General features: G+C 54.0%; 1 protein-coding gene across 1 annotated transcript in view; it reads left to right on the top strand.

The window, feature by feature from the left end:
- The window catches only part of GFRA2 (GDNF family receptor alpha 2), a 110,798-nt gene extending 86,191 nt beyond the window's left edge, over positions 1-24,607 (top strand). The window contains exons 5-9 of the mRNA XM_061163939.1: positions 7,814-7,923; positions 8,571-8,711; positions 10,624-10,796; positions 21,369-21,422; positions 22,120-24,607. Of these exons, the coding sequence (XP_061019922.1) occupies positions 7,814-7,923; positions 8,571-8,711; positions 10,624-10,796; positions 21,369-21,422; positions 22,120-22,242 (601 nt within the window). The 3' untranslated portion in view covers positions 22,243-24,607. The remainder of the gene's footprint in view (positions 1-7,813; positions 7,924-8,570; positions 8,712-10,623; positions 10,797-21,368; positions 21,423-22,119) is intronic.
- The last annotated feature ends 457 nt before the right edge of the window (positions 24,608-25,064 follow it).

Raw genomic sequence — 25,064 nt, forward strand, 5'->3', positions numbered from 1 at the left:
CCTCCGCCTGTGATTCTAAACTAGTAGAAACCCATTGGTTTCTGTGGGAGCAATGTAACAGGTCTAACCTGATAAAGGAGACTTTGGCAAAGTTAGCAAGATCTTTAGCTGGCTGAGAAGTTAAGAATCTACTGCAATGCAGGAGACCTGGGTTTGATCCCTGGGTCAGGAAGATCCCCTGGAGAAGAGAATGGCTATCCATTCCAGAATTCTTGCCTGGAAAATTCCATGGACAGAAGAGCCTGGCAGGCTATGATCCATGGGGTCGCAAAGAGTCGGACATGACTGAATAACACTTTCAGATGCTAAAGCTACGTATTGGCCAGCATTGGAATGCCTTGGGGTTCTGGGGTGCAATTTACCATAGTATTATTCTAGGCCAGACAGATTGGAGAAAGCCTTTGTGCAAGAGAAAGTGTTTGCAGCTTGGACCAAGGGAGAGATTTGTCATAACAGGTACCTGTGCTTTCTTGACAAGGTCAAAGCAAAGAATTGAGATGTGTGTGTGTACTCAGTCATGTCCAACTCTTTTGGGACCCCATAGCCCTCCAGGCTCCTCTGTCCATGGGGATTCTCCAGGCAAGAATACTGGACTTAGTTGCCATTTTCACCTCCAGGGGACCTTTCTGACCCAGGGATTGAACCTATGTCTTTTGCGTTACCTACATTGGCAGGCAGGTTCTTTACCGTTAGCACCACTTGGGAAGTGTACCCAAGTGTGACTGTTCTGTATGGGGATAGGTGTGTGTGTGTGTTTGTGTGTGTACAAGCGTGCATACTCCTAGCCATCTTACTGTGAACCTTCTTGGGCTACAGCCTGAAGCATTACTTTTTTCCATTGACTGGGTTATAACGTGTGCATTTTTACAGCTGAGACCAGGGAGTGGGCCTGAAGGGTCCCCGCAAGCCCAGCTCTGAAGCCTGTACCATTTGTTGCATCCCTAACCTTTTCCTGTATTAGAGTCACCTGGAGGGCTGATTGCTGGCCTCTGCCTTTGCATTTCATATCTATTATATCTGGGGTGGGGTCCGGAAAATGTGCATTTCTAACAAATTCCCACTTTTACACTTGGTGCTGTGGGCCCGCACTTTGGGAAGTCCGCCCTCTCCCGCCGGCCAGGTCTGGATGGTTCGGCTTGTCTGGGTTGACCGTGGCACTTCCAGCTTTGCCTCTTGTTCCCTTTGCAGGAGCACACCAGCCCGTCAGACAGGCTTGCCAGATCTAACAAAGATACAGGCTACCCAGTTAAACGTGAATGCTGGGTAAACTGAAAAAAAAAAAAAAGAGAAAAGAAGCTGGCATGAGTATATCCCAGATATTGCATGGACTGTACTTATACTAAAAAAAAAAATTATCGATGATCTGGAATTCAAATTAATTGGATGTCCTATATTTAATCTGGCGACTTTTTAATGAAATCCAGGGCCAAGTGTCTCTCTGCCTCTCCTGCTGCTTTCCTGTGATTGAATAGGCTGATGAAACCAGCCCAGAGAGGTCTGTGTGTTAGATCCAGCTGCTGCCCTGAACGCATTCGGCAGTCTTTGCTCCGTCTCACTGAGAGCGGACTTGGCTCGTGTTCATTGATGGTTCTTCTGCTGGCTCTCTGTTCCCCCCTTTGTCTGTCTGTCTTCTCTTTCTCTCGTGCTTTCTCTTACGCCGTCTATCCTATGGGGCCTCTTCAAGGCAAACATCTGGGAAGCAATGGGGCTGGTCGAGGGAAAGTCTGTTCCTGGAAGGGAGAATGGGGAACTCATACCGTCTGTAGGGACGAGTGGCAGCTGGCCCAAGAGCCCAGCTGGCTTGCCGCGCGTGATGAAAGGATAACATTTGCCTTGGAGACTGTACCTACCGGGACCGGGCTGATTCACTTGTGGTTGGAGCTGAGAGTGTCGTGGGCTTGGAGGAAACTGATGCCGCTGGTCTCTAATGCTGATGGATGGAGCCGGCCGCTTGGACAAGGGAGTGGGCTATGTGGATTTGGCTGTGTCTTGGGGGACAGAGGGAAGCTGAACAATCAAAGGCCTCTTGGAGACTTGGACACAGCGTCCTCCTAAGTGGTCACTCTGGTTTGCCAAGGATGCTGGGGCTGGAGAAACAGTGACGGAAGGCCTCGCCACTGCCTTCCCTCCACTGCTCCCCTCTGCCCCTCTCTCTACCCCCCTGTGCCCTGAAGGCAGCCGCGGGGCTGCTGTGAAGGAAACAGGCCACAGCCTCGGAGGAGCAAGGTGGCCCTCCCTCGCTGGCCACCCTGGACCTGGCAAAGGGCCTCCTGCTGCTCCTGTGTCCTCATTGCGGCGTGGGCAGCGGAGTGGGGCTTCAAGGCCATTGTTCACCTGGTCCAGCGGGGGGACTCTGGAGCCGGATGCAGAGACGGAGGGAGCTGTCATCTCTCCTTGATACACGCGCCTTGTGTGGGGCCCAGGCCTACCGCAGCAAGGTGAACAGGTACTTCTTCTGCATCACACACAGGAAAAGCTATTTCCTGTTTGCCAGTGACAGGCACAGTGCTGGGGACAGGATGTCTGGACAAGAGAAAAAGGGTAAGGACGGTGCCTCCTCTGTGTGCCCAGCTCTCGAACAGAGCCGATGAGGGAGCTGGGCCGGCATGGCCCACCCTGTTGAATAACTGGGGATGCTGAGTGCAGAGATGCGGCAGGCCTGCCCAAGGTCACGTATCGGGCAAGCAGTGGACTGTGCGCGGCGTGTAACAGCTGTTCCCTCCTCTCCCAGCAGCTGGATCTGTCGTCCCTTTCTCACTGAGCATCGGAACTCTTTCCCCTTCTGTGCCCTGGCTTCCTTCCTTCACCCACCCCCTCTCTCTGGATGACCTTGTCTGTCACTCTGGGTGTCAATTTTTCATTTTCACATGTTCCCGCTGTCTCTAGCCTGGGGTCTGGTGATATTTTGAGGGGCATCGTGGACGTGAGGCTGCCAAGAACCTCAATGTTCCCGTGTCAGTGATTGGAGACCCACCCTTGCAGAAGGGAGGTGAGGCCCGCCTGTAGGATGGGGAGGTTGGAGCTAGGTTCTCAGGTCTGCTGCAGCAGGCATCACGCTCCTCCAGGACACTGGGCTGGCACTGACCTCTGTGGAGGCCTGGCCCCGGGCCTGGTGGGCACTCAGCCCTGGCCCCATCGGCTGGGATGTCCTTTCTGACATTTCACTGACATGCGAGCCATTCCCATCATTCGTCTGTCAGTCACATGGCGGGGCTTCAAAACGTATTTGGGAAAAAGATGAATGGCTATCTCCCACTAGTCCAAAGGCATTTGGAGGATATAGATGAAGAAGTCAGTAGAGTCTTCCACTCTGGGAATGTATGTTCCAGTTGAGGGGAGCAAACAGGGCCATATCAGTAAGTCTGTATGCAATTAAGTGTGAAATTGCCTTGTCCAGACTGGATAGGTAGCTGGAGTAGAGATGGGAGAAGTCCATGTGGCTGGTGGGGCAGAAAGGACTTCAGGGGCAGGACTGACAGTGAGCCCTTGTAGGAGGGGGTTGGGCTCTCCATGTGATCAAACGGCATTAGCCTGGACTTCTGTATTTTGGTTAAGAGATCCTATTTTAGCTTCTCTTTGGTGGGGAGGAGATGGTAACTAGCATCTCTGCTTGTAATCTCACAGCCCCGCGCCCTGCCGGAGTTCAGCCGCAGTGCTCCTTGTTGCTGGGGCCTGACCACATGTCCTTGGCTCCTTCTAGAGGGAGACCTTCGGCCTTGGCAAGCAATGAGGTCTTTGAAGGTGCTGTGTTCGTGGCCTGTGGCTGCCTGAACAGAGCGCCACAGGCTGGGCGGCTTAAAACAGACGCTGAAAAGATATGGATCTGTCATGCAGGGTGAAGTGAGTCAGAGAAACAAACATTATGTATTAACAGATACATGTGGAATCTAGAAAAAATGGTACAGGGGAACCTGTTGGTATAGGTTAGAATAGAGATGCAGACGTAGAGAATGGACATGTGGACCTGGGGTGAGAGAGGGAGGGTGGCGTGAATTGGGAGGTTGGAATTGGCCCGGGTGCACACTGCCATGTACAGAACAGACAGTGAGTGGGAAGCCTCTGTGCCACGTAGGGAGCTCAGCTCGGCGCTCTGTGACGCTAGAGGGCTGGGTGGGAGGAGGGTCCAAGAGGGAGGGGATGTGTGTGTACATGTGACTGATTCACGTTGTACAGCAGAAGCTAACACAACACTGTAAAGCAATTATAATGCAATTAAAAAAGCCCACAAACTGATTTTTCACAGTTTTGGAGGCCAGAAGTCCAAAATCCAGGTGTTGGCAGGACCGTGCAGGCTTGAAGGGAGAATCTGTTAGACGCCTTTCTTTTAGTTTCTGGTGTTGCTGGCACTCCTTGGCGTCCCTGGACTTGTAAAGGTGTGTGAATGTTTAGTAGCTTAGTGGTGTTCCGCTCTTTGCATCCCCATGGACTGTAGCCCGCCAAGCTCCTCTGTCCATGGGTTTTCCCAGGTGAGAATACTGGAGTGGGTTTTCCTTTCCTCCGCCAGGGGATTTTCCTGACCCAAGGATCAAACCCGGATCTCCAGCACTGACAGCCAGATTCTTTACCCCTAGCACTACCTGGGAAGCCCGGACTTGTAGGTGCATCAGTTCAAATGCTGCCTGGATCTTCACATGCATTCTCACCGTGTGTCTGTGTCTCTTCTTTTCTGCTTATAAGGACACCAGACTTTGGATTGAGGTCTCACCCTATTTCACTGTGATCTCATCTTGCTATATCTGCAAAGAGCTTGTGTCTGAATAAGGTCAGGTTCACAGGCACCAGGGACGAGCATCTGGCTCCCTGTGTGTGTTAGTCTCTCAGTCGTGTCTGACGTGTTGTGACCCCGTGGACTGTAGCCCACCAGGCTTCTCTGTCCATGGGGATTCTCCAGGCAAGAATACTAGAGTGGGTTGCCATGCCTTCCTCCAGGGGATCTTCCCGACCCAGGGATCAAACTCAGGTCTCCCACACTGCTGGCAGATTCTTTACCATCTGAGCCACAGGGAAGCCACGCGGCTCCTTGGCTGACACAATTCAACCTGTGATAGCTGCTTAGAGATTTTGGTTTGTTCACTCCAGATCCTCCTTGCCTAAGTCCGTGTCCCTTCCTGGCTCCCTGGTGGGTCTCTGGAGGTCTGGGGTGTGGGCAGAGACCACCTCTCATAGACCTTCCTTCATTTGCTGAGCTCACGCAGGACAGACGCTGATCTGACCATTCAAGACCAAGTCTTACTCTGCAGGGGCTGGGAGCTTGGTTGGAAGTGCTGTTTGTCCCTGTTTGGGGGACTGGGTGAGCAGATAGAGGGTGTGATTTATGGGCAGGAGGTAGGGTGGAGACAATGCAAATTTCCTTCTCTTTTCCTGCAGAGGACAGGATGCTTTTGTAGAGGAGTGGGATGGGGGCAGGGAGCCCGCCAGAAGTGGCTGCCCTTGTGGTTGGAGTTCTGGGCTAGAATTCTGGCTCCACTGCTCAGAAGCTCTGGGGTCCTGGGCAGGTTACTGAGCTCCTCTGAGGCTCAGCTTCTTCCTCTGTAAAGGGGGATGGGTGCTAACAACTGCTTGGCACATCTCAGAATTTTTGTGAGGACTTGGTCGTAAAAAGTGGATGTGAATGGACCTCTGCTTAAGTCACGTTTTGATTGTGGTCAGTTACACACAACATAAAACTGGCCATTTTCACCAGATTTGAGGGCATTGTGTGCACTCCCACTGTTGTGCAACCACACCGCCATCCATCTCCAGAAGTTCGTCATCTTCCCCGACTGTGAAAACAGTGTCTATGTATTGGATAAATAAGGAAGATGAGTCCGCAACATCTGAAGTCTTGTAGCGAGTTAGGGGCGGAGCTGAAGCGAGACCCCGCCCCCTGGCTCTCAGCTTGGAGCTCACCTTCCATCTCCAGCTCCTTGCTGTCTCTGCAGGCTGCAGGAGCCCAGGGACACGTGAAGCGTCTTTGGGGTCAAATTGCTCTGGAGAGCTGCTACTTCCTTCTCTACCCGTTTTCCTGGGACTGTGGTGCCTCCTGGCAAATCAGGATTTGTCCCGTGGGAGGACCTAAGTGGACGCCTCCATTGAGGGTGTTCCTTTTAGGCTGTCCTGTTCCTGGTCTCTCTCAGCTTCTTACTTTTCTCTCTCCCTGCTCCTTCCTGATGTGGACAGAGTTCCGGTGGAGAAGCAGGGGAGCTGAACTGGGGGTGATCTTCGAGGTGGCTTTGTGAGAAATTCTGCGGTGTGGACAGCATGGGCAGGGTGGCAGGTGGGCCCTCCTGTGGCTCCCGTATTTCTCAGGCACTGCAGCCTGAGCGGTAGGAGGCGGCAGTGGTCCCGGCTCAGGCTGACGGCAGCAGCCCCGGGCCCGGGGCACTAGGGCAGGAGGCAGAAGGAGTAGAAATACCTGTGCAGGTTGGACTTGGGTGCCCTAGGCCTCCTGTGAGCTGCACGCAGGTGCCAGGGGCTGGGGACAGACGGGCTCAGACAGCGGCTGCCCTCCGGCAGCTCACGGTCATGCCAGGAACACAGCTGTGTGCAGGCGGGTACAAAGCAGCTTTATCCGTGCCGACAGAGAGGAGCAGGTGATGACAGGTTACGTCACCAGGGGAAGGAAATGCTGCTTGTGCCTTGCGGGGTTGGGGAGCTAGTGGAGGGACGGCCCTGGAGGCTCTGCTCTGATTTGATGTAGAAGAGAAGGGTCAGGAATGCCCGAGGGATGTCTCATCCTAGGGGGACTCTTTTTTTTTTTTTAACCTCCCTGGGAGCTGGTCCCACTAACCCCTAGAAGGACCCTGTGAGGTGGCTGAAGGTGTTAGTTGCTCAGTTCTGTCTGACTCTTAGACACCCTGTGGACTGTAGCCCACCAGGCTCCTCTGTCCATGGTATTCTCCAGGCATGAATACTGGAGCGGGTTGCCATTTCCTTCTCTAGGGGCTCTTCCTGACCCAGGAATCAAACCTGGATCTCCTGCATTACAGGCAGATTCTTTACTATCTGAGCCTCCAGGGAAGCCCTATGAGGTGGCTGGGCAGGGGTTATTTATTTACTTATTTTTTTGTCTGCTTTGGATTTTTGTTGCATCATGCAGGTCCTGAGTTGTGGCACATGAACTCTTTCTGCTTGTGGCTCTCGGGCGTAGTTGCTCCATGGCATTGTAAGATCTTAGTTCCTGGACTAGGGGTCAAACCCACATCCTCTGCATTCCAAGGTGGACTCTTAGCCACTGACCCCCCAGGGAAGTCCCTGGGCAGATATTGTAAGGGTGGCAGTAGTAATGTGTTGAAGGACTTGGGAAAGGTCACCAGGAGTGTGACCAAGCAGGAAGCAGAGCCCGGCCTTCCTGTCTGAGTCCCAGACATTGTCAGCAAACCCACCCGGGTTCTCTCTGTGTTCCTCCAAGTGAGAGACCCGTTCAGAATGGGTTTTGCCTAAGCTGGGTGACTGGCAGGAGGAGAAGGGGATGACAGGATGAGATGGTTGGACGGCATCACTGACTCCATGGACATGAGTTTGAGCAAATTCTGGGAGATAGGGAAGGACTGGGAAGCCTCGAGTGCTGCAGTCCATGGGATCACAAAGAGCTGGACACAGCTGAGTGACCGAACAACAACGAAACTGGATGCCTTGATTTCCAGGAAGTCCTGTCCTCAAGGAGCTCCTAGCCTGAAACCCCCCAAAACTTGTTGACCCCTCGTCTTCCTCCTCTCTGTCCTTCCTGGTTTCTGCCTGCCCTGGGAGGCTCTGAAGGAGCGGCTGTGCCCTGGAGGAGACGGGAGGTCAGCCAGGTTAACCTGCTTTCTCCATGGTCTTCTCCTGACCCCAGGTCCCGGCTGGCGGACTTCCATGCCAACTGCCGTGCCTCCTACCAGACGCTCACCAGCTGCCCCACCGACAATTACCAGGCGTGTCTGGGCTCCTACGCTGGCATGATCGGTAAGCCATCCGGCCTGGGGTCTCAGTGGCTCCAGGCTGCCCCTGGCCCAGTTAGGGACTGAAGTCCAGTTCCTCCTCTGCCTGGTTTCAGGTAAGAGGTGTGATGGGAGCTCGGATTTTATCACAGGGGAGGAGCCCCAAGGATCTTAGGAAGCTTCCGAAATAAGAAGGGTGATGTTCATTGTGTGACGTTCTAGGCTCTGGACTGAGTAGTTTACGTGGACTGTCTTATGTAAATCTCAAAACAGTGCTTTCTGGGCGGGGGTTGAGGCTCCACTTTACAGATGGGAAAACTGAGGCTTAGGGAAACAGTGACTTGCACATGTTCACCCCGCTGGTCAATGCTGGCACTGGGATATAAACCCAGGAGAGAGCCTTAGTCTCCCTGACTGTTGGTGTAGGAGAAAGCCAGGGCCTGTGCTCTGGGTGGGGGCTCCTGGGTATCCCCTCTGCTGTCCTCTATGCCGTGAGCCCCCTGCCAACCCTCGTGGTTTGGATTGTGAGCTGTGATGTATATGTGTTTAAGGGTCAGGTGGTGGGGGTGGGGGACAGGTCCCAAGCCTCATCTATGATGTGCCTGGGGTCTGGGGGCCAGGAGGGAAGCCTTACTGTTCCTCTCTCCTCGGCCTCCCTGTCTCCCTGCCCAGGGTTCGATATAACACCCAACTACGTGGACTCCAGCCCCACGGGCATCGTGGTGTCCCCCTGGTGCAGCTGCCGTGGGAGTGGAAATATGGAGGAGGAGTGCGAGAAGTTTCTGAAGGACTTCACAGAGAACCCATGCCTCCGTGAGTCCGCCTGCATCCGCCCCATCAGGAGCCGTCCCGCCCCTCCTGTCCCGGGGGCCCTGGAACTGTGCTGCGTCCTGCCCTCCTTCCCCCTGCGGTGGCTGGTTGTCCCTATGGGGCTTCTCCAGGAGGGGGTTTGACTACGCAGACTGTGGGTTTTGCACTCCTGTAGATGCTTCCTGGAGCTGTCCGGAGGCCCCTGGAGGCCTCAACCTTTGCCACATTAAGGCTGAAGGTTTCTGGTCTGTTATCCTGATGGTTTCACCAGGTTCCTTTGGGGACTGCCCTGCTATGAGGGTCTCAGCTTCTGTCACTTCTGCCTTTAAGGATTGATTTCCCCTGGGAATTGGAGTCTCAAGTCATCAAGCTCCTACTAATCTGAAGGCCAGAGAGAGAAGTCAGCCACAAGCTCCATCTGCCTGGTCTTTCTAGTCTGACACCCTCGACAGCCCACCTACTGGAAGATCTCCTCCCCCTTTCCCTTCCTCTTTTCTTCCTTCTGTCCGTCTGTCCATCCTGCTCTTCTGACAGCACTGGGAGTTTAGAGATGGACGTCACAGGTCTTGTCATTGAGCAGCTCACCTTCTGGAGGGGGGGCACCATTAGAGCATCATGGTCATCACAGTACAGAGGGCGCTGTCCTAGGGTGGAGGTCTGCAGGGGGTTCTGCTGGGGCACAGGGTGGGGATGCCCAAGACATCCTGGAGGTAAGGGTCCCTGAAGGCTTCTCGGAAGCTGACCCACAGCGGGGGTCGGTGGGCACTGGTCAGCTGAAGTGGCAGTGAGGGCCCGCTGGTTTGCTCTAGGCAGAGGTGGGTTTGGGAACCTGTGGACCGCTTAGCCTTGCCACAGAGCGCGAGGATGCCTGGGGTTACGTGGACAGGTGGAGAGAGCCTGTCATGGAGGCAGGCAGGGAGACTTGAAGGCATTTGGATCTTAGGGTCCTGCAGGTGGCAGAGGTGGTATGTGGGTTGGTGAAGGGGTATTGGCAGGTGGTGCCGTGGTCAGATCTGGTTTTGGAAGGCTCACTCTCTGCTTCTCATGTGGAGGGGGTGAGGGTAGGGATATGGTTCTCACAGGTGACCCAAAACCGAGTCCACTAGAGGATGTAGCAGGTGCTCCGGGCGGAGGATGGTGCCCAATGATCCAGAGCAGTGTTGGCAGCGGGATGGGGAGGAGAGATGGGTGGAGAGACCTCTCAGAGGTCAGCTCATGGCCAGCAAGAGGGTGGTTAGGGGAGTGTCCTGAGTGACCGAGATTTCAGCCTTGGGTGACTTAGTGGAGAAGAGATGGCAGACCTTCAGTAATGGAAATGTGGGGGGGCAGTGTCGCAGTGGAGGGGGTGGTGCCTAGTTAAGGTGGCGATCTGATGCACCTGAGGTGCCTCTGGGGCTTGGAGGTGGAGCTTCCTCTAGGTCTTGTGTATATGGTTGGGTACTGGGGACACGATTTTGTCCAAGAGGTCTCATTAGTCAGTCCTGAGTCAGTCAGTGTAGCTGACTGAGGGTGGGTGAGGCCACCTGGGGAGGGGGGCTGCACTGGGGGCCATTGGCATGCAGTGGGGGGCATGGCCTGCAGCACCAAATGCTGCAGAGAGGACAGCTCATGCCCTGGGCGCGGCCTGCTCCTCCCCTCCTGGCTCCCCGTGCTCCCACTTCTCCTCTGTTCCTCTTCATTCCTCCTCCAGTACATCTTCTATTCCAGCTTCCCTCCTGCTCTTTTCTTCTCTGGGTATGAGATCTTGCTAGGTATCTGAAAGGGAGCTTCAGCCGAGTTAGTTCAGGCAAGTTCCACCCTGCCCCCAGCTCCGGGCCATCACAGGGAAGGTAGCTGTTGGGATACCTTCAGCTGAGGGGCAGAGTGGCGGAGGGGCCCCTCATTTCTCTGTGTCTCCCTGCTCTCTTTCCCACAGGGAACGCCATCCAGGCCTTTGGCAATGGTACAGATGTGAACCTGTCCCCTAAAAGCCCCCCATTCCAGGCCACACAGGCCCCTCGGGTAGAGAAAACGCCTTCATTGCCAGATGACCTCAGTGATAGCACCAGCCTGGGGACCAGTGTCATCACCACCTGCACGTCTGTCCAGGTGAGGGGTTATAGATCGGGCACTGGGGATATGAAGCTGGGGCAGGTGGAGGGCTGAGAGAAGAATCTAATGTCAGGGACAGAGTGGGAGTTTACAGACGGGGACCAGGGACGGGGCACACAACTTCCTCCCTTTGGGTCAGGACCCTAGAGGCAGAAAGAGCTGGTGGGAGTTAATTTTCCATGATTCATTCACTGGACATCACCTTGCAAGTATCAGACACCTATTCTGTCACGGGATTGTACTACACACCACAGGGGTGCCTGAGAGATGAGATGGTTAACATTCACTTGCCATCTACTGATGACCAGGTACTGTAGACTCGCCAGCAGACTGCCTATTTCATTGAATTCTCACACAGTGAGATGCTGGGATCCTTGTTTTATATACAGGAAGCTAGCCCAGGCGTGTTAGGCCACACAGTCAGGGTCACACAGCTGGTTAGTGGTGGAATTTCAAACCTACCTCTGACTCTACAGCCCATGATGTTCATTTGTTTATCCATCCGTCCATCCATCCAACGTGTGTGAGGCACACATTTTGGTCGAGATCTTATGTGAGATGCTAAGGAGACATTGGTGAATGAGGCTGACAAAGTCCTGTGTTCTGTGGTCCTTGGTGGTGGTGTTGAGGGTCAGACAGTTCAGCGAGCACCAGACATGGGGTGTGGTCAGTGCCACAAGAGGGGACCACATGGATGGTGCTGTGGAGACACATCCCAGGGCTCGCCACTCAGCCTTTGTCTCTGCTGAGCGTCCCTCCTACCATCACACCATCTGCTATAGTAGATTCTTTGCTTAGGATGTTGATCTGATCGGAACACCCCCCACACACTCACACTCATATACACACACTTATATATGCTTGTGCACACACTCACACCCTGAGAAAGAGTTTAAAAGAGGATCGGGTGCAGAATATCAGGGGAAGCAGAGGAGGGAGGGAATGACGTGGGCACGGATGCTGGGGCATAAGGGGTGCTTCAGGCAGGAGTTGGAGCTGGAATTCCCAAGGAGGGGTGGGGCCTGGAGTCCAGTCAGTGGGGCTCAGTGTGGGTTTGGCTGTGGGGGCAGCGAGAACAAGCCTGGCTGTGTAGGGCAATGAAGACACAATCTGAGTGGGGTGGGCTGGTGGGATCACCAGTAGGCACACACTATGAAGTTTCATTCTTGCAAGATGAGTAAGTCCCGGAGAGCTGGCTATAGCCATGTTACTGTAGTCGACATGTTGTACTGTGTACTGGAAAATTGCTAAGACTTTAGATGTGTACACCTTAGGTGTTCTCAGCACAAAAAAGAAATCAAACAAACAAAAAAAGGTAATGGTAGAGGTGTGAAGTGATGGATGTGTTGATGGACTCATGGTGAATATTTCACAGTACTTAAGTGTATTGGATCGTGCACCTTAAATATTTTTTGGATATGCCCTGAGCATTGTGAGATCTTAATTCCCTGACTAGGGATCGGGCCTGGGCCTCTTGCAGTGGAAGTACAGAGTCCTAACCATTGGACCATCAGGGAATTTCCAAATATATGCAATCTTTGATGGTCTGTATAACCTCAGTAGGGCTTCCCTGGTGGCTCAGTGGTGAAGAATCTGTCTGCAGTGCAGGAGCCGCAGGTTTGATCCCTGGGTTGGGAGGATCCCCTGGAGGAGGAAATGGCAACCCACTGCAGTATTCTGCATGGACAGAGGAGCCTGGTGGCCTGCAGTCCATAGGGCTGCAAAGAGTCGGGCATGGCTGAGTGACGAACACTACCATTAACCTCAGTACTTCCAGAGATGAAGAGCAGCGGGCTTTCAGAGTCCTGAGATGAGACCTGAGCAGAGGCATCCAGGCCCCTTGGGCATCCCTCGCTGGTGCCCATCCTGGTTGGGAAGCCCACTCCCTCTTCCCTTCTCATGGACACCCTGACCTCCAAGTGCCCTCAGGCCTGCCCAGCGTGGCCCCTCCACGCCCTGCTCCCCTCCATTAGGCCACCCCTCCTGATTGAGGCTGAGGTGTGCACGTCACCCTTGGGCAGCTCCTAATTACACTGAGCATGCTTCAGCGGCTGCCGGCGGGGCTCAGGGGCTGCTCCACAGATGGTCACCAGCTCAATTCCGTGCTAGAGCAATGGGCAATGGGACTGTGCCACCTGTCAGGTGACCAGGCTCTGGTCTGGTCCCCAGGTCCCTCTGGGCACTGCCAGCCTTCCTCCCCAGCCCCTTGGGGCTGGCTAACCCAGGAGATGCCCACTCAGGGGGCTGTGGACCCTCCTTAAGACTCTCAGAGAGACACCGCGGGCATGGAAAAGTTCAAAGCTGGGCTCTCATGTCTGCCGCAGTCCTCTAAATGCCTGGTGACTCTGACTCTTTTCTCCCCGTTTCCCTCCAGTGCCTTGCTGAACCATTGCCTGGTTACTTTCAGCCCCAGCTTGGGGCTGCAGGCTCACTGTCTGGGATCTTATCTTATACTTGGTTTGATTACAGGGGGGTTAATACATGATCTCTATGGAAGACGATGTGTATGAGGAACCTTACCTATATGTTAGGTGTTTTGAATCCCGGGGTTGGGGGAGCTGTCTTGCTGGGGGATCCTTCAGGCCTGTCCCCCGCGACCGTCCACTTAGGTCTATTGACTAAGTCACTCTGGGCAGGACAGCACGGGGGACCTTCCTAGGAGACGGACCCATCCATCACCATCCCTACACACCTATTTCTTCTCTCAGAAACAGAAAGGGAAGTGCTTTTTCTTTTTTTTTCTTTTTTTTTAACTTTCTGGCATGCGGGATCTTAGTTGCCCCACCAAGGACTGAGCTCACACCCACTGGACTTCCAGGGAAGTCCCTGTGATTCTGCTTTAGTCTTTTAAAGACTACTGTCACTACTGGAAGTGCCGAGGGAATAAGGCTGCATCTGTCCCCAGCCTGGCTGGAGGCTGGTGTGGGTGGTCTGTCCTTCCTCAGCTCTGCTAGCTTGGAGGGGCTCTGTGGTGGCCCTTGGGAATGACAGCAACCCATGTCAGTATAAGGGACTCTCTGAGTGAGGGCAGAGATGGGGAGCTGAGCCGGGGAGGGAGGGAGAGGAAAGCTGTGCATCCCAGACACCCCTGGAGAGAGAGGCGAGGTTATTTAACTCTGTCCTCCTCCTCCTCCACAGGTGGACCCTGGGGGAAGCCTGAGGGACCCTCTTCACTGACTCAGAGATGGCAGCCAGCTGGTGACCTGGCATGAGTGATTGGATGTTAGGAATGAAGGGCTCTCAGAGCTGCTTCCCAAGCCTCAGAGGGTGGAAGCGCAGTGGGGACAGTGACTCGTCCCAGCCTCTGCCTTCCGGAGTTTTCTCCTGGCTGCCCTGTGCTGTCACCTTCTCCATATCTGCTCCCCCAGAGGACTTTCCCACAGTGAAGGCGGGGTCTGGGGACAGAGGAACTCTCGTCCCCGTGGAGGGCAGCTGAGCAGAAAGGTGGGGAGTTTTAGGTACCAGAGAGGAGCCGGCAGCCGGGCAGACCCCGAGCTGGCCCTCTGTCTGGGGTCCTTGATGCTGTCTAGGGTCTGGCTCTCATATGTTTCCACTCCTGGCTGTGGTCCCCTCTCCGGGTGGCCCTGCCAGCCTGGTGTTCTCTGGAGCTTGGAGAAACTGCAGCAGGATCTGCAGAATGGTATCTCCTTTTGTCCCTGCTCGCTCTCTCTCACACACACACCCCCAGTGTGAATTCCATTTCTTCTGCCCAGTGGTCCCTAGAGCGGAGAATCCATAGGAGGCTGTTCTATCTTGTACCCTCATCCAGGGCCCTTTGTTTCTGAAGCCCACAGTGCACCCCCGGTGTAGGCCCAAGGTCCAGGCTGAGCAAGACGCTGGCCCTTGAACTTGTCAGTCCCTCTGAGTGGAGGGTGTCTCCCTCCCCTCTCTTCGGCTCTCTGACTCTGAGTCCTCCTTGGATGCTGTCCTGAGTCGTCTCCTGACTCAGCTCTGGCCAAGCTGCCTTCTCTTTGCTTAGGGCTCCTGTTTGACATGCTCTGGCCCCATGAGGATGTGCTCTGCTCCCCTGACCAGACAAGCATCCCTGGAGGACAGGAGCTGCATTGCCCCTTTTTTTGTTGTTGTTGAGTCACTCAGTCGTGTCCAGCTCTTTGCGACCCCATGAACCACAACATGCCAGGCTTCCCTGTCCTTCACCATCTCCTGGAGCTTGCTCAAACTCATGTCCATTGAGTTGGTGATGCCATCCAACCATCTCATCCTCTGTCACCCTCCTTCTCCTCCTGCCCTCAATCTTTCCCAGCATCAGAGTCATTTCCAGTAAGTCGGCTCTTCGTACCAGGTGGCCAAAGTATTGGAGCTTCAGCTTCTGCACCAGTCCTTTGAATGAATATTCAGGGTTGATTTCCTTTAGGATTGACTGGTTTCATCTCCTTGCTGTCCAAGGGATTCTCAAGAGTCTTCTCCAACACCAGTTTGAAAGCATCAGTTCTTCGATGCTCAGCCTTCTTTATGATCCAACTCTCACATCCATAAATGACTACTGGAAAAATCGCCCCCCTTGTAGCCCTTACAGCCAAGTGCCTAGCACCTGGCACCAAGTGGATGCCCCCCACAGGTTGACAAAAGTAGCCCAGGGTCCTGCTCATTGGATTTATGGGGACTTCCTGCTCTCTATTCTAGAAAATGGTCTGTTTTGTTGCAGGCAACTCTGTTCAGCTTCCCTCCCTCTCATTAATGCCCTCTGTGTGCCATGAGGTGTGAAGGTGAAGAGGTCTTTCTGTCAAGGATGCAGAGGATTGGGTAGAAGGCTGTCCTGGCATGTGATGGAGCCTGGACCAGGGTGGCACAGTGTGGGCGGGGCACACTGGCAGTGGGCTCCCGCTTTCCCTGGACTTGGTGTGTTTCTAGTGTCCTTGGCATCCCCCTGGGTGGCTCTGGGCCAGTTTGTGGGGCCCCATCAGGTCACCTGGAGTCTCATCTTCCCCAGGGCTGCAGGACCCTACTAACGTTAATTTCTCCTTTGCATTCCTTGTCTTTATCAGCCAGTTTCTGCTCTCATCCTTGCTACTGCCCATCACATTTGGGGGAATTAAAAATGAGTTTGATGGGTTTGCCAAGAGTCCCACCTCCATCTCCCCCTCCTCCTCCCTATTCTCTGGCTGGGTCTCTTACTGGGCACACAGGCCTATGGCCGTCAGAGCATGGGCCCCAGAGGCCCATCAGTGTTTCTGTATGCCTATTACACATATATTTCTCCCATCCAAGTACTAACCAGGCCCAACCCTGCTTAGCTTCTGAGATCAGACAAGATCAGGCACATTCAGGGTGATATGGCTGTAGACAATATATTTCTTATTTACAGACTCGGCCCAATTCAAAGCTTTGAGAGGCTAACATATTTCTTCTTTTCATCTCTTTCTTGTAGTCATTCATTTATTCATCCATCAGTGCCTTCACTTATTTGTTGAACATAAATTCTTACCGCATGTCACTCTGTTGCAGACACTGAGGCTTACCAGCGTGTGAGGCCTGTACCTTGGTCCTCTTACTGGCGGGAGGGTCAGAGTACATGCTGGCTCAGAGAAGTATGGGGCAGGAAGTGATGGGTACACCAAGGGACAGATAAGGTGTTATGGGATCCAGAGGAGGAAGCTGCTTTGGAAGCACAGGACTCATGGAGCAGATGGACCTTGCTCCTGGGCCAGGAGGAATAGGGAGAATTGGTGGATGATGTAGGGATGCAGACACATGGAATGGGGACGAGTGGGAGAGGAGGGAGCCAGGGCAGGGGGTCAGGACAGCGCAGAGCAGCTGAGGAGGGGCTCTGCTGCCGAATCTGGCCTGCTGCCTGTTTGGATAAAATCAGAACGGAGCATGGCCCCACCCAGTTGTCACATATGGTCCATGTGCTGTAGGCAGAGCTGTGTTGGGATGGACGTGGTAGCCGGGAGAGCCTAAAATCGTAATTCTCTGACCCTTTGTAGAAACATCTCCCCCTGACCTTTGAAAGTGAAAGTGAAAGTCGCTCAGTCATGTCCGACTCTTTGCGACCCCATGGACTATATGATCCATGGAATTCTCCAGGCCAGAATACTGGAGTGGGTAGCCGTTCCCTTCTCCAGGGGATCTTCCCAATCCAGGGTTTGAACCCAGGTCTCCTGCATTGCAGGTGGATTCTTTACCAGCTGAGCCACAAGGGAAGCCCAAGAATACTGGAGTGGGGAGCCTATCCCTTTTCCAGTGGATCTTCCCAACCCAGGAATCTAACCGGGGTCTCCTGCATTGCAGGCGGATTCTTTACCAACTGAGCTGTCAGGGAAGTCCCCTGACCTAAAGGAACACAGATCATGAGCTTGTGAGAACACAGAGTTCTGATGTGGGAAGGAGGGGGTGGCGAGTCAAACCTGATTTGCAGGATGAAGTGGTGACTGTGGAGAGGCTGCTGAAAGCTTTTGAACTGGGATGTCGTGATGCGAAGTGTGATTCGGGAAGATAATCTGACAGCAGGTGGAGATTGATTGTCAAGCAAAGGAGACCAGGGCCCTGTTAGCAGATCTTTGCGACAGTCAGTGATAGTCGATAGTCATCAGTAGAAAGGAGGGCTTGTACTAGGGAGGTGGTGGGGAGGGGGGATGAGGAGTTACTGGGCATGTGTAGGGGGAGGCACTGACGCCAGGGGCACTGAGATTGGAGGCAGGGGTGGGGTGGGGAGGGTGGAGGCAGGAACAGAAGCAGGAGACAGGATCGGCCATTTCCAGCCAGAAGTTTCCCCATAGAGGTGGTGGTGGTGGTGGTAACTGCTCAGATCCCACGGACTGTAGCCCGCCAGGCTCCTCTGTCCATGGAATTCTCTAGGCAAGAATACTGCAGTGGGTAGCCATGCCCTCCTCCAGGGGATCTTCCTGACCCAGGGATCAAACCCCGGCCTCCTGCATTGCAGGTGGATTCTTTACCCTCCGAGCCACCAGGGAAGCCCTTTCCACAGGACAGCACTATATTTGGTCCCTGGCACCTGGGCCGGACCCACAAGGCCCTGGCACTGCCAGCTCGGCTTTGGGAGTGTGGACAGAGGTGGCTAGAAAGATGAGGAAGGCGATACTTTCCTTCCAACTTCCTGGGCAAAGGGCCTCTGTGGGAGAAATTTCTAGAAGGATGCACCTTATCTCTGCTGCCATCCTCCTCCCTCCCAGTTGCCAAGATAATCGGCTGAGATGGACATCAAAGGTGGCCTTGGTGGGGTGTGGCCTCAGAGGACAGGCTGCAGCGTGGTGGGGGGGCTTGGGGAGGACACAGCCTTTCCCCTCCCCCCGCCTTAGCTGAACTGGTATGGAGTTGATTGTGTGGGTGTTTATTTCTCTCATCGGGGTGTGAACAGGCCTGTGACTCATTCATCTTTGGAACCTCCTGTGGGGAGCAGTTAATGATGAGGGAGGCGGTGAATCTGAGCCTAAGTCTTGGCCATTGGGTAGTGGAACCTCTTTAGCTCTCCATCTCCTCCATCCGCCACTGTCGGTAAAGGTCGGCTGACCAGCAAACATCTGCACTGTTCTGTGTGCCTAGGACTGAGGATGGGGGGATGTCTTTGGCCTGCCTTTGGGGGAGGCTCCTGCAACCTTCACTCCTTCACTATCTGCCCTGGGTTTTCTGGAAGTCACGTGGCAGGGTGGGCTCTCCATGGGGTTGGGGCTTCTCCCTGGCTTTGCTTCCAGAGCTGGGGTAGCCACAGTCCACCAGCTAAACCCAGTCTCACCCTGCAGCCCCAGTCCTGGCAGTGTGCTGGATGCAGACTCCGCTTGGCTCTGAGTCATGCTTGGGGGTTAAGGGGCCTTTAAACTTGTCTATGCAGAAGGAAGTGGCAGCCCACTCCAGTATTCTTGCTGGGGAAATCCTATGAACAGAGGAGCCTGGCAGGGTACAGTCCATGGGGTCACAGAGTCGTACACGGCTGAGTGACTGAGCACACATGCCCACACCTGGCTTTGCTGTGCCACATGCGTGGTCTCGTGCATCTTCACGGTGGGTCAGTGAGGTCTGCTTGACTGTGGATCACTGTCTTATAGACGAGGAAGCTGAGGTGCCCGTAGGTGAAGGGATTCGCCTGGGGTCAGTGGCTGAACTGATTGGAGCCTTGGGCTGTGGTCTCTGGGGCCCTTCCTGCCTTGGATAACAGGGCTCATCCATAGCAGGAACACCAAGGTTTAGGACCCTGCAGTCTAAAAAGGAAAGGCTGGCATGGGTCTCTGAGGACAGCATCTATCAGCTGGATTTTGCAGCACTTGAAGGCAGTTCTTGAGGACAGCCAGAGGAAGCCCAGTGTCCCTGGGCCTCTCAGCACACGTTCACTGTGGGCCAAGCCAGCCCTCAAGCCTGCCTGGCAGAAACGCCATTGGCTCAGAGGGGCTTGGGCAAGTTCTGTGGGTGATGGATCGCAGGTGGGTCCCTGATAGAGCCTGAGGAGGGTCCTGTCCTGATCTTTATGGAGCCAGTCCTTCCCCCACCAAGTCCCTGTGTCCCCACCAGAGACCACACTCTGGGTTAGAGTCCTTCGGCCCTGGCCCCGGGAGACGGCATCCCTGTCTCACAATAATATGGGTCTGAGGAGGGGTGAAGGGCCCTCTCCTATTCCTTCCCCTTACCCCTCTTTCCTCCCTCTCTGCTGCTCCCTCTCCTTCTCCTCTGCTACCTCCCCCCTCCCCGCCCCCCGACCGTCAGCTCCCTCCCCACCCTTCTACTCTCTCTCCCGCTCTGCTCCCTCCCCGCCCTTCTTCCTTGCCTGACCCTCACATCTCCTTGGACTCACTGTGGTTGGAGCTGTGCTTGGTCCTGGGCAGTGAAACCCAGTCCCTGGATCCCGTAGAGCCTTTGAGCAGACACCCTTCTGCAGAGTCCCTGGCTGGTGGCTTGGCCGGGCTAGATCTTGGCACTTGCTGCTCCTGGCGCTGTGGTCTTAAACAGAACCTTCCTAGGTCTTGTCCCTGGCTCCGCCTCGGCTATGCTTATTGTCACCATGATCACATCTCCACCATCAGTAGTGACTCTGCTCTTGGCTGGGGCCTTTGTGCGACAGCTGGGGCCCTGTTTAGCTGACCAGATGCCCCGGGTGGTAGATCGCCTGTAATGTTTAAGGGATTATTAATACTTCTGGCCAGAAGCAGTGATTTAGGCATAATTTCCTGGGCTTTCCAGTTGCTTCTGGTGGCCAGAGCCCATGGCCAGGATAGAATCATCACACCCCCCAGCTGGTTCCCATGGATCACTATTACGATAATGGCAACAAAGGGCTGATTTCATGCACACGCTCTGGTTCTCGTTCCTCACCTGGAGCACAGAGCTCCCAGGCGCCACACATCTGTTTCAGAGGGATGGCTAACACCGGACGCCAGGGCCAGACGTCTGCCTAAGCGGCCCCCGGGGCAGACATCACTGATCAATCACGGCTGTCTTCCCCATGAGCCCAGCGAGGACTCATGACCTTTCTGGAGCTGGCACTCGGGTGTCAGTTCTGATCTGCAGCATTCATTCATTCATTCACAGACGTGTTAATGAGTGACAGTTAACAAATGTTAACTGAGTACAGTAAGGCCCCTACATGCGGACCTTCAGGTATCGAACTTTCAAAATGTGAATGTGTGTTCATGTCCAGTCATGTAAGGTGTAAGTGAACTTGCAGCTTGCTCTCCATCTCCTGTTGCTGCTGATCCTTCATTTCCACCATCTCCCATCTCCTCACCCTTCTGCGGGCAGTAACTCTTCTTGCCTGTTCACTCAGCGCCTGCCCCTGTATGCCAGCTCTTGTACTATGTTATGTACTTTTCAAGGTGCTGAACTGTGAGATTAAAAATGTTTATTTTTTCTGTTTGCTTGTTTTTATGTATTATTTGTGTGAAAAGTATAAACTTACTATAGTACTGTATGGCTGACTCATTGGAAAAGACCCTATTGCTGGGAAAGATGGAAGGCAAAAGGAGAAGGGGACGTCAGAGGATGAGATGGTTAGAAAGCATCACTGACTCAGTGGACATGAATCTGAGAAAACTCTGGGAGACAGTGAAGGGCAAAGCAGTCTGTGTGCTACAGTCCACGGGGTCGCAAAGAGCCAGATGCAACTTCACAGCTGAAGAATAGCAACAACCACATAGCCGAGTTAGTTGGGTACCTAGGCAAACATTGTTGGACTTAATGAACAAATTGGACTTAGAAACGTGTTCTCAGAATGGAACTTGTTTGTATTTATAGGGTATTTATTGTGTAATGTTTATTGAACTGCTGTCATGCAAGGGAAAAAAGTATGGTCCTTGCCTCATCAAGTGGAGCTCTGAATGTGGTAGTCAGACCTGGGAGCACCTTATCACTCTCTGATGCTCAGTTGGAGAGCCGAGTTAGAACTCTCTTCTTCAGGAGCCCAGAGGGGACGGGACTTAATCACTGCAGGTGTCAGAGGAGGGCACAGGTCCTTGTGTGGCCAGTACTCTTTGTGTGTGCCCTGCGGAGCCAGCAGTGGATGGCATGGCTGCGGAATGTGGGATCCCGTCTGAATCTGGGGACAGAGTCTGGCCAGAGACCCAGCCACGTGACCCACCCTTACTGGTGCCTTCTCTCCCACAGGAGCAGGGGCTGAAGGCCAATAACTCCAAAGAGTTAAGCATGTGCTTCACAGAGGTGAGTGAGGGGCAGAGTGGGGGTGGGTGCCGGGGTCTGTGCGGGGAGGGGGGTTGTCTACTAGGCGAGCCTTGGGCTTGGAGCCCCCAGATTCCATAACACAGGCTGGGCTAGCTCAGCTTCCGGGCCGCCTGAACCAGAGGGGGCGCTCGCTCTGTGGGGGGCGAGGATGGGTGGGAGTGGAAGTGACAGCCAGGCCCTTTCCTTGTCTCCTGGGGGCGATGCTCAGCCTGCTCTGAGGAGAGATCCTGGCAGGCCCTCCTGACTCTATAGACGTGTGCACCCAGCAGCCTGGTCTGGGTGGGTTCTGGGACACTCCACAGAGGGGGAGAGATGGAAAAGGACCTGGGCGCGTCCTTGAGGGAGACCCAGCACGGGACTATATCTGTGTGCGTGCTAAATTGCTTCATGGTCCGACTTTTGGTGACCCCATGGACTGTAACCTGCCTGGCTCCTGTGTCCATGGGATTTCCCAGGCAGGAATGCTGGAGTGGGTTGCCATTTCCTTTACATGCAGGGTCTCCTGTGGGAACACTAACCCTAACCCTTCTCCTGGGTGGATCTTCCCCATCCAGGGATCGAACCTGGGTCTCCCTCATTTCGGACAGATTCTTTACTGTCTGGGCCACCAGGGAAGCCCAGCCCCACTGACTCATTTGTCTTTTTCTCTGCCTCTCTCTCTTCTGCATGGCCACAGCTCACGACCAATATCATCCCAGGGAGTAAAAGGGTGATCAAACCTAACTCAGGCCCCCGCAGAGCCAGACCGTCGGCTGCCTTGACCGCTGCATCCTTCCTGATGCTGAAGCTGGCCTTGTAGGCTCTGGGGATCCCATCGGGAGATTTCTGAAAGCTACACGGATGAGAACACCCGCCTGACAAAATGGAAACACACACAGACACACAGACACACACACACAAACACACTTTGCAAAAAAAAAAAAAGATGTTTTTTCCCACTTTGTCTCTGAACCTGTCTCCTCCCAGGTTTCTTCTTTGGAGAAGCTTTTCTAAACCAAACAGACAAGCAGGCGGGCAGCCTGAGAGCTGGCCTAGAGGCCCCCTGGCCGGGGAAACCCCACGCCGAAGAGGGCACACTGCAGGCCTAGAGATACTCTTCACTTTTCTCTGGGGGTTTTCCTCTCTGGGCCCTGCTGACAGGAGACCAGACGACACCCGGACTGCCCAGGGACGTGGGCGCGGCCGGGATGGCTGTTGTTCTTCTCAAGCGCCCCAGTAAGGGGACCTGCGGGGGACTGCGGGGGCCTCGGGCAGCAGGGCAGCGAGGCCGGCCCCGGGGGTCCAGCTGGGCACCGTCAGCGCCTCCACTCAGCTTCCAGGAGGGAGTTAATTCGCCTCCCTTCTCTGAGGGCTGGATCTGACCTGTGGACGGCTGTGATGCTCTCCCCTTGATCCCCACTGTAGCACAGGGGGGAGGGCCGGGCAGCTCTGGGGGGGCTTGGGGAGCCCAGCCTGCCTGGGAGACCCTGCTGGGGGTTGGGAGCAAAACTTGGGAACCACCTCAAGGCGGCTTCTTCCTCCTTGGTGGCAAAGAACCTCCTTTGAAATCAAAGAGAAATGATTCCTTGTCCACTCCCTTGGTTTCTTGTGGGTCCCTTTGGTTGGTCTCTCTTTGGAGGGAGGGGCCAGGCGCTGAGAGAGACAGAGGAGACCACTGTGGGCTGTCTCCCAGCACCATGCTCTGGTCTCTGCGACTCCCTCCATCTCTCTCCTCCCTGCCTCACTCGCCCACCTTCTCTCTTCTCATTTCTGAGACATATGCCCACTGCCCACTCTATGTACATAACGCGGCTCCTTTCTCAACATATATGTATATACACATCCGTATACATATATCGTGTGGTTCCCTCTCCTTTCCTTTTTTTAAGAACCTATGGAAATAATACCCTAACAGATGAGCGAAAATGTATTATTGTAAAATTTATTTTTTTTAATAATGTTGTCTATAATGGGAGAAGAAAAGGAGGTGGGCTCCCTGTGTTTCTGCCCCAGTCGGGCTGACGGGGTCGTGGAAGGGAGTTTCTGATTGGTATCACGCGTAGCCGAGGCTCCAATAAATGTACTAGGAAGCAGTCTGCCTTCTGCTTCACTCTGGGTGTGCCGCCTCCCCTGGTTTGTTCTTGGCCCGGTGCCAACGTCTCCGTTGCTTTCCTGGGGGGCCCTGGGAGAATGTGTGTGTCCACGTGTACCCACGTGTGTCTGTCTGTTGTGTGTCCTCGGGGCAGGTATTGGAGCTCTGCAGTGAGACGATTTTACATTCCCTGGGTCTGAGTTCCTGGTTGTGCTGAGCCTACTGGTTCATTCACCGGTCATCTCCTCCTTCCCATCGCAAACAGGCCAGTGCCTGCTGGCCTCAAACTGGAAGAGAACGGAAGTGGGGATGGAGGAAGGGAGGCGGCCTGATGTCACTTCTCTGGACGTGTTTGTTTTAAGGATGCCTGCTCAGCCCTGTGAGGTGGCACAGTTGGTCTTCCCGTGGGGACTCCTGTTTTTTTTTTATGTGGTTGTGAAGGTAGGGACCTGGCCCCCTGGGTCCCAGCCTCTGATGGAGGGGTGGTGAGCCAGCCCACCCTCTTCCCCAGCCACCACTAGCCTTACTGTGGGTAGAGCAAAGTGAAATGGCCCTTCAGTTGGGAATCCATGTTCTTTGCAAACAGCAAAGACTGGTTCACTTAGAAGCCTTTGGGGAAGGTGGCCCACAGAGTGGGCGGCGGGGGGGGACCCAAGGAGGTTTGGGCAGGAACCAAAAGACATTTGAAAGGACAGAAAGCAGAATCTACAATGTCAGAGTGCTGCCCCTTTGTGATGAATGACAACAACCATCATCCAGTTGGCTGGACTGGGGCCCTGTGCCTATCTCCTGCCCCCCAGGGTGTCACGTTGTTCAGTCGCTAAGTCAGGTCCAACTCTTTGCAACCCCATGGACTGCAGTACCCCAGGCTTCCCTGTTCTTCACTATGGCATCCTTAATGGGAGATAAGCCCTTGGCATGCATCATGGAGAGAGATGATTTCCCCAAAGGAAACAGAGGTGCCTTTATGAAGGAGGAATAGAGGCTGGAGAGCTTTACTGTGACTTAAAACATCTCCCCATTCAGGTATCCCATAGCTAAAATTTTACTATTAAACATTCATTCCTTTGGCTGAGACAATTCCTGTTCTCCATGACCCTCTAAAAATATGTAAATAAAACTGTGAAGAATAAAGTTTTACTATCTTAATGCTAATTAGTTTAATGATTTGAATGGATCTTAGTAACACTAAGACATTTGGGCCTAGACATTGAGATTAGGCTTGGGGGGCAGAGATGGGAAAAGAAGCAGGAAATATCAAAACAAGATTGGTGGGGGCCCCACCAGAACGTCAGAATTACTCCTGGGTTCTTCTGGGGAGTCAAACACGTGACGTATAGGCCCACTGCGCCTTTACTCCAGAGTCAGCAAAGTCTATAAGGATTTTTTTTTTTTTTTTGCCACTAGTCTCATGAGGATTCCTGATCTAGGGCATGCATCTGTCTAGGAGTGTATCTTATTCTGTTTTCTAGGGTCTAGTGTGTTGTACAGACTGAAACCCTATAAAGATGCTTCTTCCCCCTGGGGGAAGCTTCCAACCTGGGATGATT

This window comes from Dama dama, chromosome 16, assembly GCF_033118175.1.
Source record: "Dama dama isolate Ldn47 chromosome 16, ASM3311817v1, whole genome shotgun sequence".
Lineage (NCBI taxonomy): Eukaryota > Metazoa > Chordata > Mammalia > Artiodactyla > Cervidae > Dama > Dama dama.